Below are 21,272 nucleotides of genomic sequence, written 5' to 3' on the forward strand. Positions count from 1 at the left end.
GTCGGCGCATAACAGGAGAGAGAAGTGGGAATAGGTGCAGGTTGCGGAAAAGTGCAGAATAGTGCAGAGTACCAGTTTAAGTAAATTACTAATAGAATATAGGAACAGAATACAGATGCAAACAATAACGTACATAAATCAAAAATCCAGATCAAAAGTGACCTTAGTTATCAACCAACGTATATGAGGTAGCAATCTGTGCATTACAAATGTTCAAAATACAGGTATAAGTATAATACTGCAATAATAGGCAGACATTCTTTCATATATGAGGTAGCAATCTGTGCGTTACAAAAGTTCAAAATACAGGTAGAAGTATAATACTGCAATAATAGGCAGACATTCTTACCCAAGAAGGTGTTGATACCTAACTGAGCAAAGTATTCGGTAGTTGAGATTAGTCTAAAATGGTAAGTTCTTAGTGTATGTTCAGATAATGAAGCCCGCCCAAGAGAGAGACTAGTCAGAAATGGCCGCCAAATAAGTGAGATAGAGACAGTAGTCCTCTGTTTGTTGCTGTTGCTTAGATAGCAGGGAAGAGCAGTTTCCCTTCCCCTTCATGCAAGCAGGGGAGGTGGAGTTATTAGTCCTCTGTCTGCTGCTATTACTTTGAGCATAGGGGAAGGAATTTCACTTTCTATTTGAGCCAGCAATGCTCAAAGCTAGCTGGGAGGAATGCTTATCTCTGTGTGGATGAGGCTGAGGAGCCTCGTGGACAGAGGTACCGGAGGGGATTTATTGATACAGTTTTATGGCTCCAGCCATTTTGAACAAAGGAGGTAGTTTAAAAAGTGAGCCGGCGGGACGGAGAAATAAATACCTTAAGTCTCTGTGTGCCTGTTGAGTCTGTCAGCAATTGAGTCTGTTCGCAATTTAAAAATGGTTCATTGATAATTGGTATGCTTTATTTTGCACAAATTAGCTGAGAGAGCCCAAATTGCCCTTTTACTTTTTATGATGTATTGTATGATTGTAAGGCTTTATCATATGTACTTATACATATATTGTTTAATACTATTTTTATCGTGTACCTATGATGTATGTGAAATTGTATATAATGATTGTTGTTTTTATGATTTTATATTGTCTTAAAATCGAATAAAGCTTTCTACTACTTAATGGGAAAGTATTCCTTATTGCGAATTCGCAATTTGCGAATTCGCAATCAAGGAATATCAAAAAATTGCAAAACAAATTGCGATTTTCTTGATACATACCAATTAGCGATTCTAAAATAGCGATTTCTTAAAAATCGCTATTACAGAATCGCTAATTGGTATCTTGATACATATGGCCCTTTATTCTCAGGTTTTATAGCCTTTTTGTGTTTGGTTGTTTTCTGAGTCTATGCTTTTGTTCACATGCTGCGGTATAAAAAATATTTGAAACAAAAGACCCTTTCCCACTTGCTTTAGCATACCATACTAGGGCAAGAATTGTGGTGCAACACTGACTCAAAAGCAATTTGATAGACGAAGATACTGGTACGGCTAGGCAGAAGGCAGGGCGATAGTGGAATGTTGACGACAAAGGAAAGGGCAGGGTACCTTACCTATTACTGAAGTGGAACAGACTGCATCCCCATTTACAAGACTGAGGCGCCCTAAAATGCACACTTACCTTTCATTAGGGAGTTCTGTCGAGATTCAGAGACTGGTATCTTAAACTTGAGCATGGCCTGGGTAATCATAGATTAAGGAAAATAACTTTTCATTTGCTGGACATTATCTCATTAATAATTCCTGTCAAGAGCGGACTTTTTTGGTATTTTCTGTCTTCTCTGCGCCAGACAAGAACCCTCCCTAATCGTCCTCTCTGGGTTGGTGGCTCTGAACAGGGCATTTTTGGTTTTCTCTGTTTTCTATGTCTGTTTCTAAGCAGATATCCCTCTCTTTCTTTCTCTAGTTGGTCTCACTGGTTTTCCCTTCTTCCATTATCTCACCCTTCCCTATTTATCTTCCTTCTTTGCTCTTTTTCTGTACATCACTTTACTTTTTGTTTGCCTTTTCACTCTCCTCGCTTTTTTCAGTGCGGGTACTGTTGCACCCACAAAGAGGTGGTGATAAATACCAGTACATAGATATGACATTGACTTTCTGTTTCTGTCTATCGCAGGTGTTGGCGGGGCAGGAGTAGTGCCTGGTGCCGGTGTCGGAGGAGCAGGTGGGTCAAAGTAATAGATGCGTAATTATGATTGCTTTACTCCATGCCATGGAATCGTCTCCAGAGCTACCACATTCTGCTATAAACCAAGCAAGATAAATGGAAGACAAAGAGACCGCCACAGACAAGAGTGTCATAGGTTGTGTGGTCATCAGAACAAACAATTGACCAGTTATAACTGTTGTGTGTGAAGTTGCAAAGTCCTTCGTTAGTGCAGGCACTGATGAGTTGCAAAGAGTGTAAATATATACTTGGATCTCAAATTGGCTGTTCGAGAGTAAAAAGGTCTTTGACATTGCTCTTTGCCAGTTGCTATACACCAAGACTGTAATGTTTTCTCAAATAGTGACATTCTTCTATTGCATAATTATGACATTATGACTTTTGTGTTTCAATAGGAGTTGGTGCAGGCGGCAAACCACCCAAACCAGGTAAGAGACATTTTTTTCTCCATTTTGTACAGACGATGCAGTTGGTGGACACGAGCATTAATTTTTGCGTAAAGGAAATAATTTTCATCCCCACGCTTTCCCTCAGAGCAAGAGAGAGGCAAGCAGAAAAGTGAGAAAGAAAGAGGATGATAAAGATAGGAAAACAGTCACAAAAGGAGAAAGAAGAGATGAAAAAGAATATACAAAACTGAGATAGAGAGAAAGGAAGTGTAGAGTGGTGGAAGAAAGAGGCATGTGGTGCCATCAAGTGTAGGCAGCCTAGCCTCGGTATTCGGCAATCATGTCATTTGGCAGCACCAACAGCAGACTCCTATGACAATCGTTGGGCCCCTGCAGTTAAGTTTTTTTTACCTTTTTGGTAAACTAAGCACTGGTGCTGATAGTGTAAGTGGGTTTCCCGACTTTTTTTGTGCATGGTTTGAATGCTAGTGTGTACAAGAGGCTGTATGTGTTGGTTTCCTTGCACATTTGTAAGAAGGCAGAGATGGTAGCGTTGACACAGATTCCTCGGAGTGACCCTCCAGACATGTTCTCTACCAGCTGCCGCTTTCATGACATCACCACCATGTTTCTCTTAAGCATTGTAAGTTACTGCTCTGTTAATATCAGTGGCTCATAGCCATGGGTTGATTTCAAACCATCTTGTTTCCCTAGTCAACAGATTAGTGCTGCCCTAGCCAATGTGGCAAACCAGATGCTCCTTTTTGGGCTCCTTGTTCAAAGTCGTAGGCAGAGAACAATAAAGACAAGGGCACAGTTTTATGACACTCAAAGGAATAGAGTAGAAATACACCATATCCACTAAGAAATGGAGCAGTCCTGCTCACTTGTAGCGCTGGCTCACTTCCCGCTGACTAGCGTGAATGCAGGCACCCATGCGCCATGGCGCAACTGCGCCTGCACTGAGGTCAGAATAATTTTTGTGCAGGAAGGTATAGCTTTCTGAGCAAAAACAACCTATTCTTAGAGGCTTGTTCTTCTTTGTGTGTCCGCTACAAATGCAGCCCACATGCAAAGAGGAAGTATCGAGGAGAAATAAAGATATTGCTTCTCATTATGCTAGCCTAGATAGGCACACAATTTTGGTGCGAACCAATGTTTGCTGACTTCAGTAAATATGGCTTTGTGTCGAAATACATGGGTGGTTACATGGGAATGCCCAAGTTCCACCAATGTAATACCCTTCCAGACGGAAGGTAACGCAAGGTAACGCAAGATATCGCTGTGCGCTAGGTTGCGTTACTTTTGGGATACATTCTCACGTAAAGCCACGCAAATTAAGATTTGTGTGGCTTGGTAAATCCCATCACGCATTTTGCATGATGTCTGCACCACAAAAGTATTCAGAAAAGGGGGTGGTGATGGACAGAGTCTCTGAATTAAGCAGAACACTCCTACCCCGTCAACAGATCAGGGCTTGATCCATCACCGTTTTTCAGCTCACTGCACCATCCCAGCTCAGAACCTGGCTACATGCAAATTATTCTGTCCCTGGCCCAGCGCATCATGGGAACAGGGCAGACCAAACTACCAAGCCAAATCTTTAAATGGAAAGGAAACAAGCTTCCGGGGACCGGTTTCTGGCATTACAGCCGTCTTCGGCCCGGCTTGCTTGAATCCTGATGGTGCAGTGAGCAAGGGACTCACATCTGAGTATATAGCCAGGTTCTGAGCTGGGATGGTGCAGTGAGCTAAATAACGGTGAAGGATCAAGCCCTGATCTTTGGACTGGGTAAGAGTGGTCTGCTTAATTCAGACACTCTGTTCACACCACCCCCTTTTTTCAATCGTTTTTGGCCACTATAGGTGTGGCAGGGTATACTCAGACATGAGTCCTTTGCTCACTGCACCATCAGGATTCAAGCAAGCCGGGCCGACGACGGCTGAAATGCCAGAAACCGGTCCCCGGAAGCTTGTCTCCTTTCCGACAGACAGACAGACTAATTTGCATATAGCCAGGTTCTGAGCTGGGATGGTGCAGTGAGCTAAATAACGGTGATGGATCAAGCCCTGATCTTTGGACTGGGTAAGAGTGGTCTGCTTAATTCAGACACTCTGTTCATCACCACCCCCTTTTTTGAATTGTGCACCACAAAAGTGGCGCTACCTCGCTGCAAAATCGTATTAAATCTGGGCCAAAATTTCTGTGTGAGGTTTACACCATGGCCACTCCCCTGACAGACAGTGCAGGAGTCTGACTGTTATAATGAGTCTGAGCTCATTTTGGTTCTCACAAGGATTCTCATCAATAGTCATAAGCACTGAATAGTCCTGCTCACTCATGGGGATCCTGGAGTACTTTTAAACTATACATTTATGTACATCCAATTTTGTACAACAGTAAACTACATTTATGTTTCCAGCCTAAAGAAAGGTGAAATATGGACAACTTACATTTATTTTTCATTTTTTGAAAAGAGGCCAATTACATAAAATGTGGTCACTGATAGAGAAGTGACCATAAAAAATCTTCTGCATGCCTTTTAAAACATTTTTATTAAAAGAAATGGATATGGAATGTGTGACATTGGTAACCTATAGGGTGCACTGTAAAGCATAGGAGATATAACTAGCACTGTGCCTTTAAGAACCTCACAATACACTTTACATCCCATTATTTTCTACAGGTGTCACTTAGGTCAGTTTATTATTCTGCTGCCTGGAATCATAATCCTGGGCCACTCAGCTCTGGTTTTTTGCTCTATATAATTGCAATAACTTTCCAAAACCTCTTGTTTTTGTATTCACTTGACATCTTTCATGGAGGATAGTATGCTTGCATCTTTTTTGACAGAAAACTAAATATTTTCTTGTCAAAATGCCTTAACTTTTTGTGATGTACTCTTCTTGTGGGAAAATGAAGACCGAGACAGAGCCACACTCTGTCTGCATTTTTGCCTTTTGGCAGACCATCATTCAGAGACAGGTACCCACTGTCAAAAGATCTCAAGAAGCACCTTCTAGGGTAGAGAGAAGATCAGGCCTAATGGCCTCCAAGAAAGAAGTCAAGGACCCAAACGTGGTCAGCAAGAGCCTTAGGGAAGGTAATTCTTCTTCCTTAGTTCCTTCCTCCGGCTTCGAGGACTCCCACAGAGGGAGAACTAGTGAGAAGCACCATCAGAGAAAGAGGCAAGTCTCCATTTGACACTGAGAAGCATGACGTCAAAAACGGAAAAGCTACTGGCGTGTTTACAGTCAACAGATACTCTATCAAAGATGCTGTAAAGAAACCACTCAATGTCAAACCTTTCAACTTCAAAGTCACTGAAGATATCGAAAGTCAATCGAAGCTCTTAGTGGCGCACATCTCACCGGCGAAGCACATCTTGACCATAAAGACAACATCGGCGTTGAAAGACCCATGCATTTGCCGTCAAAGTACATCTCAATATCCAAATATATTTCAATGTTGACTTTACAATCAAAGCCTCCTTGAACCATATATTGTTAACCATGGTCCGCATCAAGAGGTAGCTCACACTCTACATTCAACATCACCACACTGGCTTCAAAGTTTGCAACAAAAATATGTTCCACAAACTTCAAACTGTGATTTTTCCGACGCCTATTCTTCTTAAAGGGTCACACCTGAGATCCAGCTTTCAAGCACACAATTACCTAGGAAATAATCATCTTCTCATTTCTGTCCAGGCACATTACCTAATGCAACACCACAAACTCTTCCTACTACTCATGCGAGACCCCTGAGCAGCCCATAACTGGCTACTTCTCCACCTAAGTCTTCTGAAGATCTAGAAGTTCAAGGAGGGGTCAACACTTCAGATCTAGAACTAGACCTGGGAGAGCATATAAAAGCAGGTCATTGTCCAAGCGTTCAAGAAGATCATGTTGCAGATCACAGCCCTTACTTTCTCTAGTCCCTGGTCTATTGGAGTATGCAGTGCAGCTTTTCTTCGTGGCTGTATCATTATAATACCTGTAGTTAAAACTTTCTTAGAAGATATTAAAAGGGTATTTCCTCCTGTTAAATCCCCTTCTCATCCCTGGGAGCTTATCCAAATGAATGGAACCCACCCTTTGAACCTATTCACAAAACATCTTACATGGCAAGCAGCTTTCTTAGTCGCTTTTACCTCTGTGCGTAGAATTAGTGAAATTCTGGCTTCATGTGCTACTGAAACATATACAGTATTCCACAGTAATAGTTTTCTTCCTAAGAAGATTTCAGATTTTCACATTAACCAAACCATCTCTTTGCTTACATTTGTTCCCAATCTTTCAACAGCAGCAGGGAGATCTCTTCATTCTCTAGATGTAAAAAGAGTTGTTAAAATCTATTAGACACAAAACTAAAGATAGAAGACAATTAGATCATCTTTTCCTAAACTATGTTCCAGTAAGAACAGGCTTGTCTTCATCAAAGCAGTCCATTTCTAGATGGATAGTTTCCTGTATACTACATTCATACCAGCTAGCTAAAAGTCCCTACCTGGTAAACCTAAAGCAAATTCCACATGGGGAAAAGCTGCTACTAGAGTCCATCTTAGAATATTCCAATTTCAGAAATTTATAAGGCCGCTACTTGGAGATCTGTTCATACTTCCACTATTGTCCAGATTCAGACTCCATGTCAGATACTCAAGTAGGGCAGGCTTCTTTGAGGAACGTTTTCTGATGATTGCTGGAGTTATTTTCTATTTCTTGTATGCTTATTTATTGGTTGGACTTGCTATTCTATTCAGTGCTAATGATTATTTTTGAGGATCCCCTGGAAAAGAAGAAAACGCCATTCACCTGTAATCCTAGTACCCTTTCAAGGAAAATCCACATCAAAGTCATAAGGTACCCTCCCACCTCCGAGACAAGAAATACTTGTTTCAGCAATTTTTACTCAAGATCTTCTGATTTTCGCAAAAATGATCGGATCTAACTGTCATCTGTAGAGCATGATGGGATGCAGGGTATATTTTGAAGTTCTTAAATACACCTTGTCTGTTTTCTCTCCTATGCTTTACAGTGCAGCCTATTGACTTACAATGTAACACATTTCCTTTAAAAAAAAAGTTTTGTGAAAGATTTTATATTGTCACTACTCTATCAGTGACACAAATGTATGTAATTGGCTCCTTTAATAAAAAATGAAATTTGGCCATTTTTGGCTTTTCTTTAGGCTGCAAACATATAGGTAGAATACTGTTGTACAAAGTTAGATGTACATTAATAAATATTGTTTAAAAGAGTTCTGGGATCCCTGTGCGAGGGACGGGACTATTCAGTGTTTATGACTTTGATGAGGATCCCCTGGAGGAGAACTAGGATTAAAGGTGAGTAACTTTTCCTTGTTAAGGAGTGCAGAAGTCTGAGATTGCGGTGTTTACTTTTCTCTTTGTTATGTTGGTAGAGAGGGCAGCCAGTGGACTCTGTAGTTGTTGGCTTCCCAGTGCACAGTAAAATAATGTAAGAAATTGCAGTTGATTAAGTGTTTGCTCATTGTTGTGCTGGCACAGAGGGCAAACATTTTAGAGTTCTCCTGTAACAGAGTGGCAATTCGTTTTGGAGTTGGTTTCCTTGCTCAGTGTTAGTTTTGTAGTGGTAGCAGTAAATTAAGTGTGGTGGCTTTATTGCAGGGTTATGTAGGTTGAGAATACAAGAGGATCAGATTGTATGTATGTGTGGTAGGTTTATTTCTCAGTATTATGTTGGTAGAAGCTAGGAGATTGACTGTGTGTAGTTGGTTTCTTGCTCAATGTTGTTTTGGTTAAAAGTATATGAGGTTAAGGGGCTGAATACGAGTCTGGCGGTCCGAGGAGTTTACCCACATTTTTACAAAAGGCTTTCTAATGTTTAGTGAGACTGGATTCCACATTGTCACCATCCTTTACTGTCAAAACTTGCTCTTTTGACCTAGGATCCTGGACTACATTCAAATCATGTTGCTGTACCCACCCCAACATGGATGGACTATCCCTTGAAAACATACATTTTGCCTATTGCTTTCCTACCCTTTAACTCAAAGTTGATCTCCACAAACCCCTCAAAATGTGCATTCTCCACCATAACATTAGGGGTGATGTTACTAGAGCATAATGATGTATTTGGACACTTATCTTTAAAGATGATGAAAGATACATGGAACTGGGATCAACCATTTGTTCCACTGATGCACCATTCAATATAAAGACCACTTTTGGTCTCTGTATATTCACTTTACCCTCAGACTCAACACATAGCACTATGTCCGATGTTGGTTTATCTTCATCAACAAATGCAACTCTGTTTCTTGAAAAATCTTTGCAAACTCTTGCCAGATGCCCCCTTTTTACACATTTACTGCAGTCTTTGTCTATCGCAAAACAATCTCTAAAATCTGCAGCATGACCCATGCTCCCACACCTGTAACAACCATTAAATTTATTCTTGTTAGCCACCATAGCTTTGGGTCTGGTCACAGGTGCCTTATATTATTTTTTTGTTTAGATCTGTTGTCAGCAGACGAAAGATCTTCCTTCCTCGCAACTACATTTACAGCATTGTCTTTTCTTGGCTCTAGTCTCTGCATTTCTCTCATGCATGTATCGGACTCCTCTACAATTTTTGCTACAGCAATGGCTTCTTATGAAGTGGGCTGCCCACAGTATTTCTTGCATTCTTTTACTCTTGCTTTGCACTATCAATTGATCATGAATCATCTGTTATGGGACCAAAGTCACATTTAATTGGCAATTCTCACAGTCGCGTGACCATTTGATCTACTGACTCTCTCTTTCTGTGGTAAAGAATAAAACTTATGTTGTTGCATGACAATATTGACTTGTTTCCCATAGTACTTTCCCGATCTATGCTTTGCTTCCAAGTAAGGATTTTCAATGGTTTGACCATCAGCTCCCATTAACTCCGGCAACAATTTAAAATCGTGTTGGCCTTGCTTAACTAGACACTTTAACAATAAAGCTTTTTCCTAGACGCAGCGAAACATAAGCCATCAATAGCTTCAATGTAATTTTCAAAGACTGCAATCCAATCTTCCCACTCTATAGAGGGGAAGTCACCATCTGGTAAAAATGAGGGAGGTAGTGTAACTATCTGACTGGATGCCATATTAATATAAGCAGGGTAACTAAGGGTAAGGTTTATCCAAAGAAAGAAGAAGGAAAAATAGCAGTATGTCTTGAGTAAGATAACTGGTCTAAGCTCCAGTGTATGCAATCAGACTGATGTACACAAGAAAAAAACATCATGGTGCTGTGTTTTGCATAAATCAACCATGTTGGTGAGCATATCACCGTGATCTGCAGTATTGGTGAACACATCACCGGTTGTAAAAACACAGAGTAAAATATGTAGTACCTTGTGACAAATGAAATGGCAAACGGAATGGTGTGCAAATCACCCTAGTGTGATCTGCATTTACTTGAGGTATGCAGATCACTGATCGTCGATTGAAGAAAATGACAAAAAAACCTGAAGTGAAATAGTTGTAAAAATGAACAGTATCTAATTGAGGTGTGCAGATTACCGCTTGTAGACAATGAGTGCATAATGCTGATGACTTGAAATCAGACGCTGAAGAAGCTAACAAAGGCTTTAGGAACTGACAGGAGACACGTACCATTGAAACTTGTAATCGGAACTGCACCAAGATGGCGTCACGTACTGCGTGTGATGTCACATATGCTACCCCAGCCGTGGAGTGGATGAAAATAGAGTTGCCCCCGAGGTCTGAACACGAGATCTCAAATCAAGTAAGTAACTTATTAACAAAACAGTACCTTGTCAAAGAAGATCTCTGTACGCCGCTAAACAAACGCTTAGTCAGACGATAGCCAGAAACCATGAGCCAGCATTTAGATGTGTAGATTAGGTTCAAAAGCTTGAAAAGTACATAAAACGTAGGTCCGACCTAACGGTGATGAGACTCAGGTAGTTGTCACCAAATTGTTTGTAGATGAAGTCAGGGCCGACTTTAGCACTGGTGGAACCCAGTGCGACAATCAATTTTTGCGCCCCCAAACCTCATGACCCTCTCCTCGGATTCTCTCACTGCCATTGGGCAACAGTGCCCCATATCTTTCCAGTCATAAGTTATGGCTAAACACAGTGCCCCCCATGAGGTCAGTGCTCCCTTCACAGGCCAGCGCCCAGTGCGGCCACACCAATCGCACTGCCCTAAAGCCGGCACTGGATGAAGTACACACACTCTTGAGTAGGTTGATAAGGATTTATTGCTCATCGCAGTCGGAGGTCACCCGCCTGCTCCCTACCGCCTGCTCTGCCCGTTAACTGTCTCTGACCTCTCCCGCAAGCCACATCGAATGTCGCTAATGTGCATTCCATGCATCTTCTGGTAGCAGTCCACGAGACAGCCACGATGTGCAACATACGATTCATTTCACTATAAACACAAGAAGTTCATTGTTCATGCTGGTTAGAATGTAGAAGTTTGATTGCATGTGTGTCAATCAATCAGCATTTGTATAGTGAAGCACTGTCACCCCTAGGGGTATCTGGGCACTGTGGGTGTGACGTCTCCATTAAAGAGCCAGGTTCTGAGTTTCTTCCTGAAGTCCACCAGGGAGGTTGCTGTTTGAGGATGGAGGGGTACGTCGTTCCAGGTCTTGGCGGCGATGTAGGAGAAGGAGCAGCTTCTGCTGCACCTACAACAGATGCAGGGGGTGCGCACGGGCTAGTGAGGAGGAGCGCAGGTGTCTTGCAGGTTGTTGGAAGTTCAGTTGTTTTTGATGCAGGCCGGTCCTTGATCGTACAGAGCTTCCAAGGCATGTGTGAGGATCCTGAACTTGCAACTCTTCTGGATGGGCAGCCAGTGAAGTTTCTGAGGGGGTGATGTGGGTCCTTTTGGGGAGGTCCAGGATGAGTTTGGATGCAGTATTCTGTATGAGCTGGAGTCCTTTAAGCAGATCTTGGCAAAGACTACAGGTTTGATGTTTGTATGACATGCATATCAAGTGTCAGCATGCTAAACATCAAACAGATTGCATTAAAGTGCAGACAAAAGCATCTGAAAAATACAGAGCAAAAGGGGTGCTTTACATTCTGTATCCTGCTTCTTTTAGTTGCTTTTGCCAGTGCTCTTCTACAGTGCTTTTAGGAGCAAAATAGGTCTGTATACATTCCAATAGTGGTGGAAGGATGCACCAAATCAGTCACGGGCTGAGCCATATTATGAATGACTCTGTCTCAAACCAAAGGCGGAGGGTTCTGAAACAAAAGAAGCAAATGGCTGAAGAAGGGTGCCCCAAAGACGCTTAAAAAAATTATGAATACCATGGGACCTATTCAGAAAGGCAAATCTACAAGCAGTAAATTTACTTTTACACGTATGAGAAACATTGCTATTTTGGGATTTTCACCCGATTCCGATTTCGGCCGGAAGGGCTCCGAACCATGTTTGGAGCCCTTCCGACCGAATCGGTCAGTGCCGGCCGGATTCCTTTCCGACCGAGCCATTCAGATGGGCTCGGTCGGAAAGGAATCCAACTTGGATTTCCTGTTTGCGGACAAGCCTGTCTGCAGACCGGAAATCCCTCAGTACTCCCTCGGTCGCCTCTTTACGACCGAGGGAGTACGATGGCAGCTTTTCACTGCCTTTTCATGCCGGTGTGTCCGGCACGAAAAGGCAATCGGAAGCTGTCTCTGGGGCCCCCAGCAGGGCCCCCATGGGTGTGAGGCTGCCGGATGGCAGCCTGGGGGCACCTATGGTGAACCTCAATTGATCCCTGCACCCGGTGGCAGGAACCTTGGGGTGCCGACCACAGGGTGCAGGGATGAACTGCACCCCTGCTTTCAACAATGCAGGCATGCATTCCGCTCGGAATGCATGCTTGCATTGTAAAGTATACGATTGCGACCAAACCCCGTTCGGTCGCATCGGACTAGCAGGGGCTGTAACCGACGACAGCAGGTCGGTCAGTTACAGCTCCTGGCCGATGGCGGACGGACTCAGGTCCGTCCGACATCGGAATCGGCCCCTTAGTGTAAAGTTACTGACACAGCTAGGGGGTGGGCTGTCAATAAAAAAGCCATAAACAACCACAAATGTACCTCTAGTAGTAAATTTATGACCTTATTTGACATTCTGCACCCTGTGGGACCTCACAAATTTGGGAGGAGATTTCTTTATGGAAAAGTTGTCAAGTTATCAAAGTTAATACTTTTTTTTAAATATTAATGTTCATTTTTTCAAAATAATTAATCAAAATGTAAAACATATTGATAAGTGCTACTGTACATTTTACCTACATAATAATTGATCATTAAAATTAATTTTATATAATAAAGTTAAGTTTGAAGAAATAAAAAAATCCCACCTAAAATATACATTTTATATTAATGTATTATGTACTCACAACAACATATAGTCATATTTAAAATAATGTTTAAATTATTCAATTAATTGTATTAATTTCTTTTAGATAAAATTGATTTTAAATAAAAGTAAATACATAATATATACATATATTAAGAATTGCTATGTATTTATATATACTTATTTGTACATTAAATTACATTTATAAATACCTTAAAAAGAAATTGGGTTTCACATGTAGCCAGAGATTTTCACCTATAACGCCCAATTGTAAAATTTATGGAACATTTTAAACATTTATAAAACTTAAAAAAGAATAAAAATATTGTAATGTTAAACATTAAAGTAAATGCATGTTATGAATTTATTTTAAATGTAGAACAAAATGTAGATTATTTCAGTTAAATAATTAACTTACGTATATTAAATAAAATAAATATTATTTTGGAAAAGGTTTATTATCAATAAATATTCCCACCTAAAGTATAAAGTTTATTGCATTAATGTCTTAGAAAATTCTAAAAGGTATGGATATACACTATTTAAAGTAATTGTAATGTATTTATTGATATTAAAGTTTAATACATTTTTAATTTTAAAATAATTATTTTATATTATTGTTATATTATCTAATTTTTTTAACTATACAATAAAATTATATTTTGAAAAAGTTAAAATATATACATTTATTTTAACATTAATTCTTATGAGAATCTGTTCTAAATCCCTACGTCTATTATATTCTGTGGGATTGTGTTGTAGTACCTCTAAGGAGCAAAGTGTGGTGCTGGTCTTACTCCATCTCTGAGCTGGAATGCATTTACTACTGTTTTGAGTTCATTTTGGCAGTAGTAACTATAGATGTGAAGTTTATGAACAGAGGTGAGCGTACTCTTTTGTTGGTCAGTGCATGTGTCCCCCTAATCCCTTCAAACTCCTCCCTAAACTGTTCCCCTTTAGTCCTAAATATTTTCAAGCTACTGCCCTCTGCCCCTCACACATTTACTACTAAAATCTATACCTAGGTGTGCAGAGACTCCGGAGTCGGGGCAAAGATCTCTGCACAGAAGAAAACAGGACAGGCCAAGGCATATGATTCCGCACATAGTTTGTGAATAGCATTTTTATAGGTTTGTAGTACTATTATGGTAATACAAATGTGCTACAAATTGCAGTTTGTAAATAGGCCTTATTATGTTTGCTATGAGTAATGCAAGCGCCATTCACGTCACACCTTAAACCAGACTTTACTAAACATCTGAGGCAAGTCTTTTATGCAACTTAACTTGGTTAATCCAGTGGAAAACATTAGAAAGCAAACAATGGGTGCTTTATTCTTCTACAAACCCCGCCCTCTACATCTTGGAACATTTTTCCTTGAAGTAAGGGCTCCTCCAGTGCAGTTTACCGAGCCCAATGGAATGGGCAAGCTGCCCCTTATCCTAGATGTTTCTCAATATGAATGGTTTATATATGGCCTTCTTCCAGTTTCTACATTGGTTTCAAGAGCCCCTGAGCATGGCTTTGAAGATGTTGATGGTGGATTTCCCCAGGATATTGTGATATCCTGTAGAGGAGCTAGGACTCTTAGGGGTTTGGGGAGCACCTGAGTACAGACGTTATTGTGTTGCCGGAGATATTCCTGTGGATTTGAAGCTTCCCTAAGTGGACTTTGAATCAGAAAGGTTGGAGCGTCACTGACTATGGCTTGGAATTCGCCGCTCCTATCATTCTTAAGGACAATAGGTTCTGTTGTGCTGAACTTGGGGCTGTTCACTGCTGCTCAAGACTTCAATTAGATTCACTTGAAATACAGATAGGATTACAATTAAGTATTTTTTTTGCTCCTCCAAGGGCTGTTCATTGGCAGTCATCAACTCTGCTAAGTCCTACTGTGGCATAGAACCTCCCGTGCTCAGGCACTTGGAATACTATGAGGTCAGAGGGAGAATTGTGGAAGAGAACCTTGAGGAGTCAATTAGTCAGTTACTGAGGAATCGCCATTGGATGAGGTGTTATTTGATTAAAGCTGGACTTACCTTATACTACAACTCATTGTCTCAGTCTCCACACCACAATTCTGGCGACGCAGGATGGGATATGAAGCAGTGATGTGGTAAACACCTCAACAAGGCAGGTGACGTTTTCCTGTGTCATCTGTTATGCAGATGGAAGCGTGGAGGAAAGGTCACATTAAGCCTATCGAAGATTGCAAGCATGATTAAAGTCTGGAGCGCTGGGGGACACAGGCATCCAGGTCCTGGAGATGTCAGGACTGTCATTTGGCTGTCAAGGTGAAGAGGAAGCTGGGTGTAGTTCACATGCTCCTCACTAGTGTTCTGTGATCAGTAGTCGGAGTAAAGGCCTCGCTCGTGTGCTATGGATGATATTGCCCTCTGGCTCCATATGTGATGTCTGCTGCATCATTGGTGCTAGGTAAGAGAGTGCAGAGGAATGTCCGTTTTGCCCTCTGACTCACCTGACATCTCAGAAAGAAGGGAGTGCTGCGCATGTGCAAGACGCAGAGTAATGATATTCAGAGCTTGAGGAACGTTTGTATCGCCGCTAGCTCTGTGTAGATGTCTGCCGCATCATTGACGTTAGGGAAGGGAGCGCAGAGGAATGTCTGATTCGCCCTCCAGCACTTTTGACTGACATCTGAGTGGTAAGTGAGTCTTGTGCATGTGTGGGCACACGCATTAGCCATTGCCTCACGTGATTTTTCCATTAAAATGACACAGCTGACAACGGACGACATATTGAGCTGGTGATTTTAATCCATGTTTAGTACAGCAACAATGACATGCACACCAAGTTGAATGTTTTGGAGAAAACTGTCGAGTTTTGAGCCTGATTTATTTGTCAAGACAGCCACTTTATTTTGTTTTTAATACTTTATCTTTGTAACTTTGAGTTTCTTTGTTGGAGAAATTTTAATTTACCATTTTAATTATGAATTTCATCGCTGACACACACAGCTCTAGGGTCACACCTGATTTGAGTGTCGTTTAGAGGCACTAAAGGAGTTGGTCAAAATACAAAATGTTAAAGCACCTCCTTTATTATCATCACCTGGTAAACTGACGATTAGATGGGCCAAATTGAAGAAAGTGTTCTGCAATTATGCACATGTGTGTGGAACGAATCTGAGTGCGGAGAGGAAGCATGCTCTATTATTGCATTGTTTAGGTGCAAAGGATCAAGATCTATTAGAGAACCTACCTGAGCTTGCACAGGCAGAAGCACATGAGCTGAAGGAATTCAAAATCGCTAATGCTAGATTAGATCAACATTACCTACCAAGGGTTAGTACTATCTTAGAAAGGTATCACTTTGGTCTAAGGAGTCACGGTCAAAATGAGGCAGAAGAGGAATTTTTCACAAGCTTAAGTAAATTGGCTTCAAATTGTTAATTTGGGGGTGCGCTTGAAGACTGAATTAGGTATCAATTCCTATTGCGATGCAACAGTGACAAGATACACGAGGAGTTATGGATGAAAGATGAACCAGCATTAGAAGAAGTATTATATGTTGCTAAATGATTGGAACACATTTTGAAGTGTGTGGGGGAACTCAGAACCGAGAAAGTTTCGAAAGTCACAGATGAAGAGGAAGTGACAGAAGTGTGGGAGATGAGGACACAAGAAAGTGGTGGAAAGAAAGCGGAAGCAAAAACTAAGGGACAGAAAAAGTTAGATCTAGGTTGTAATGAGATTTGTTTCATGCTCACGTATTACGATTATTTCTAATCAGACTTTCAGGAGCAGTTTGCAGAAGGAGAGGAGCTGATGGATAAACATCTGGAGGGACAAAAATAGAGATTCTTGGGTACTTCGAGGCTAACATAGGAATAAGTGAGAAATTTACATTTGGGAAAATATATGTATCATGCCGAGGTGATCATTTGATGGGATATAAGGAGTAAGTTTGCATTCGAATAGGGTTCTTCAGGTTCAGGTAGATGAGGTCAGTGTTAAATAGGATAAATTTGTGAAGGAATTTGAAAGTTTATTTCAGAAAAAACTGGTCAAATTGCTAGGGTACAAGCATACGATCGGACTAAGGTTAAACTCATGTCTGTCAGTGGTTAAAGTCCAGAGAAATCCCCTTCACATGCAAATTGCAGTGGCAGACGAACTGGAGAGGTTGTGTGAGTGTGGTTTAATTGAACTAGTTGAGGCAACGGAGTGGTTGTCTCCTATAGTAGTAGCACGCAAAGGGAATGGTGACATTCGCCTTTGTGTGGACTTGTGAGCTCTAAACAAGGAAGTTATAGTGGACAAGTTTCCAATACCCAATATTGAGGTGATGATAACAACATTTACTGGAGCTAAATTATTCACCACTTTAGACTTAGTGTCAGCCTATCACCAAATAGAACCTCACAAGAAAGCTCACAAGATCTCACAGCGTTCACAACTCCATTTGATACATATCGTTTCAAGAGAATGCCTTTTGAGTTAATTTCAGCAGCAGCGGTTTTTCAAAGGATCATAGTTGGGATTTTGAAGGGTTTACCGGGACTGAAGTGTTACCAGGATGACATTCTTATTTTTGGAGCTACTGTGTCTAAACACCATCACAGTGTAAGGGTTGTTTGAAACAAGGTGCAAGAAGCAGGGTTAACACTCAAGGTAGAAAAGTGCAAATTTGGTGTTCTGGAGGTCAGTTACCTGGGCGACAAAATTGCAAAGACTGGTATTGAACCACATAAGGAATTTGTGAAAACAATCAGATCACTAGATGAACCCAAGTCAAAGGAGGAATTGTCATCATTCCTTGGCATGATGGAAGATTATAACAGGTTCATCAGGGACTTTGCTAGTAAGGCATTTAATATGAGAAGTTGCTAAAGAAAGAGAATTTGTGTGGGACGTAATTATGTTTTGAGGGTGAGAAAAGAATTGAATAATGCACTGTGTCTGCAAGCTTATGATCCATTGTGTAAAACTAAAGTAGTATGTAATGCCAGTGCTTAGGGTTTGGGGGCACAATTGATCCAGATCAAGGAAGGTAAGGAAAACCTAGTAGCCTGTGTGTCACAGACTTTCAGAGATGTGGAATGTAATTACTCTGTCATAGAGAGAGAGTCCTTTGCAGACTATTGGGCCATCAATAGATTCAAACAAATTTTGTGGAGAATCAGATTCACTGTGCAAACAGACCACAAGCCTCTAGATTAAGTATTTACTAGGAAAGGACTTGACTAAATCTCTTCTCGCATCAGGAGATGGGTTGTGAGCGTATAAGATTTTAGTTTTAATGTACAATATGTTTCTGGAACACGCAACTACTCTGCTGATTGTTTGTTGAGATTGGTGAATGTCACATAAACTAATTCGGTTGAGAGAGATGACATGGATGAGGAGGAGGTAGTGAGTGTCTGCGAAGTAACTGAAGTCATTATATCTGAGAAAGAATGGTTGGAAGAATTACAATTAAACAAAGAAACAGCTCTAGTAACACGAGTGGTAAGCTCAGGAAAACTGAGCTCAGCAGAGTTGGAGGACCACAAAGGGAAGTGGGGTAACATTTTGAATGAACTGGTGGTGGACAAAGGTTTTTTGTTGAGAGTGACAAGATTGGTTCCACCTATGAAGTTGAGACAAAAAGTGCTACAACTTGCTCATGAGGGTCTCATGGGAATTGTGAAAACCAAAGGGAGACTCTGGAGAGATTTTTGAAGGCCAGCTCTTAACCATGATGTGGAGTGCATGATTAGAGATTGTGGTGAGTGTGTATCTTGCGATAAAGGTCTAAAGACTAAACAAATGCCTATGGTTAGCAGGTCACTTACAAAATATCCATGGGAGGAAGTAGCGATGGACATTTTGGGTCCAGTAAGCAGAGAACATGCCACTCTATATATATTGATATTGATGGATTTGTAGTCTAGGTGGCTCGTATTATCATGTGTGCAGGATATTTCTTCTTCAACAGTAATTAGGTTTCTGGAGAATGTTTTTAAAAGGGAGAGTTTTCCAAGATAGTTACTCACGAATAATGGGGTATAATTTTGTTCCCAAGAGACAGAATCATTCTTGAAGAAATGCGGATTGTACACAAGAAATCAGCTTTGTATCATCCTGAAACTAATGGTGCCATAGAGAGGGTTCTCAAAACATTAAAAGAAGGTATGGCGAGAGTGAATGGATTGGATTGAAAGAAGGAGTTGTTGAATAGGTTGGCAGATTATCGTTTGCCTCCGCATGGTTCCACGGGCCAATCTCCATTCAAATTGTTCAAAGGGAGATCTACTTCTACTAGAGTGTGTCCCAGTTGGTTGTTCTGGAATAAGGGCTATGTCGCTAATACGCCAAGAGAGTTGAGAGATAAAGAATTTACAGCTCAGAATAGGAGGAAAGAAAATGTTGACACTAATAAGAAGGTTGAGGAATGTGGAGGTCAAAGTGGAAGATGTGGATAAAGTAAGGATTGGTCCAAATTTTCAAGAAAACTACAAGTGATTAAATGTTTTAAGTAAGCCATGAAGACACATGATGGCCGCATTTGGAACAAGAACCGAGTTGCTGTTCTTAAGCAAATGCAAGGTTGTCCTTCCACTAGGATGCCAATTCCAAAACAGGTTGTGTGAGATATGCGGAATTCAGGTTTACAAGCTCCTCACAAAATTTCTCTATCATCACCAAGGAGATGTATTAGAGAAGCCAGGAAGCCAACATATCTAAAGGATTATGTTGTGTGAAGCTATTTGATTTCTATTTCCACTGAGCCGTCTTGTCTGGCAGGATTTATCTTGTATACAACTTACATGATGTTATATTTTGTTTACTGCATGTAAGGATGCTCTTGGGGTGTGCAGCTTTTAGACTTTTCCAACGGGAGGGAGTGGGATTCAGTTTCTTTTGTTCCTTGTTTGTATGGGAGGTAGAAGTGTGGCAGAGAACCAACTGTGCTCAGGCACTTGAAATACTATGAGGCCAGAGGGAGAATTGTGGGAGAGAAACTTGAGGAGGCAATCGTCAGTTACTGAGGAATCGCCGTTGGGTTAGGTGTCACATGAATAAAGCTGGACTTTCCTTTTACCACAACTCGTTGTCTCAGTTCCTACACCACACATACCCATGCAGGGAATCTGATGCCATGTAAGAAAGGACTATTGGGTTCTTATAACTTTAGTGAAGATTCCCTTAAAGGAGTACTAATACTGGATGAGGTGACAGTCCCTCGCCACTATAGGGAGGTACACTCTGTGTGTAATTATTTGAATAGACTTCATCTTTGCGATCATTCCCTAACATTTGATCTGTTTGAGGAACAGCGTCATCCTGCAGCGTTGTATTTCTCTGTCTAATTCCATGGGACATGAAGTGCTTTGTTTGAACCTGGGCTGCAAACCATTCCTCAAAAAGATGTTAACTCCTGTTCCTTCAATATGGTTTCTTTTACCTTGCAGGAGTCGGAGGGTTTGGTGCTGGTGGACTTGGTGGATTGGGTGCTGGCGGATTGGGTGCTGGTGGACTTGGCACTGGTGGTTGGGGTGCTGGTGGATTTGGCCCTGGTGGATTGGGTGCAGGTGGGCTTGGGGCAGGTTACAAGCCTGGCAAAGCTGGTAAGAGTTCAATGTACTATATTTGTGTCAAATGTAGTGCATGCAAATGGATCACAAAGCATTTCACTACAAAGATGTAATGCAGAGCAAAAAAAAACAAGAGGCGACAGTGTGTGTCATGCTTGTTTATACTTGTGACTTTCAAACATTGCAGTACGCCGGATGTAAATACCACTGGTGTGGAGAAATGCAAATGTGTCCAAATTGGAAATCAAAGAGCAGGCCTAAATGTGGTCGGCCTGTGCTGTTGTACCCCTATTACCACATAGGCTTGAATTGAAATTTGCCCAGCCAGCTCGTAACATGAGAAATATGATAAGCGTAAATATGGCACTCAACCCAGCAAACCACCAGGCACCGACTGCTTGTGTTATTCCTTCCATCCACTGCTCACCTCTCAAGAATGGTAGTCAATAAAGTGTTACCAATCCATCCATCCAGATTAGTACTCTCTCCTACATGCCTGAGTCACATGAGTACGATAACATGGGTGCAAGCAGAGGGACAGAAATACACAGTTCTGCATCATATGATCTTCACTGATAGTCACATATATAGAATATTCCCACTAACATGCAGGCATTCTGGAACACTTTGTTCTGAATACAACAGTTTCAATCTGTAGTTGGAGGCAGGCCCCTCAATGTCGATAGTCAACCTCCATATATAACAAGACAGGCTAGCTTTTGCTGCATTTTTCTTGAGTAGAAAACGTTTTCTTTTATAGTGGTTAGACCACATTGCAGCACCTAACTGAAAGTAATATGCCATACTATCACAAATTACCTGTAGCCTTCAC

General features: G+C 41.2%; 1 protein-coding gene across 21 annotated transcripts in view; it reads left to right on the forward strand.

Annotated features, from left to right (window-relative positions):
• LOC147729783 (uncharacterized) overlaps nt 1-21,272 on the forward strand; it is a 373,027-nt gene that overhangs the window by 182,190 nt on the left and 169,565 nt on the right. For 20 of the 21 annotated variants that reach the window (XM_086954663.1, XM_086954667.1, XM_086954668.1 and 17 more), the window contains exons 3-5: nt 2,116-2,163; nt 2,562-2,594; nt 20,318-20,473. In XM_086954663.1, the coding sequence (XP_086810789.1) occupies nt 2,116-2,163; nt 2,562-2,594; nt 20,318-20,473 (237 nt within the window). The remainder of the gene's footprint in view (nt 1-2,115; nt 2,164-2,561; nt 2,595-20,317; nt 20,474-21,272) is intronic. The other variant, XM_086954682.1, reaches the window with a different exon arrangement.

This window comes from Lissotriton vulgaris, chromosome 2_1, assembly GCF_964263255.1.
Source record: "Lissotriton vulgaris chromosome 2_1, aLisVul1.2, whole genome shotgun sequence".
Classification (NCBI taxonomy): Eukaryota; Metazoa; Chordata; class Amphibia; order Caudata; family Salamandridae; genus Lissotriton; species Lissotriton vulgaris.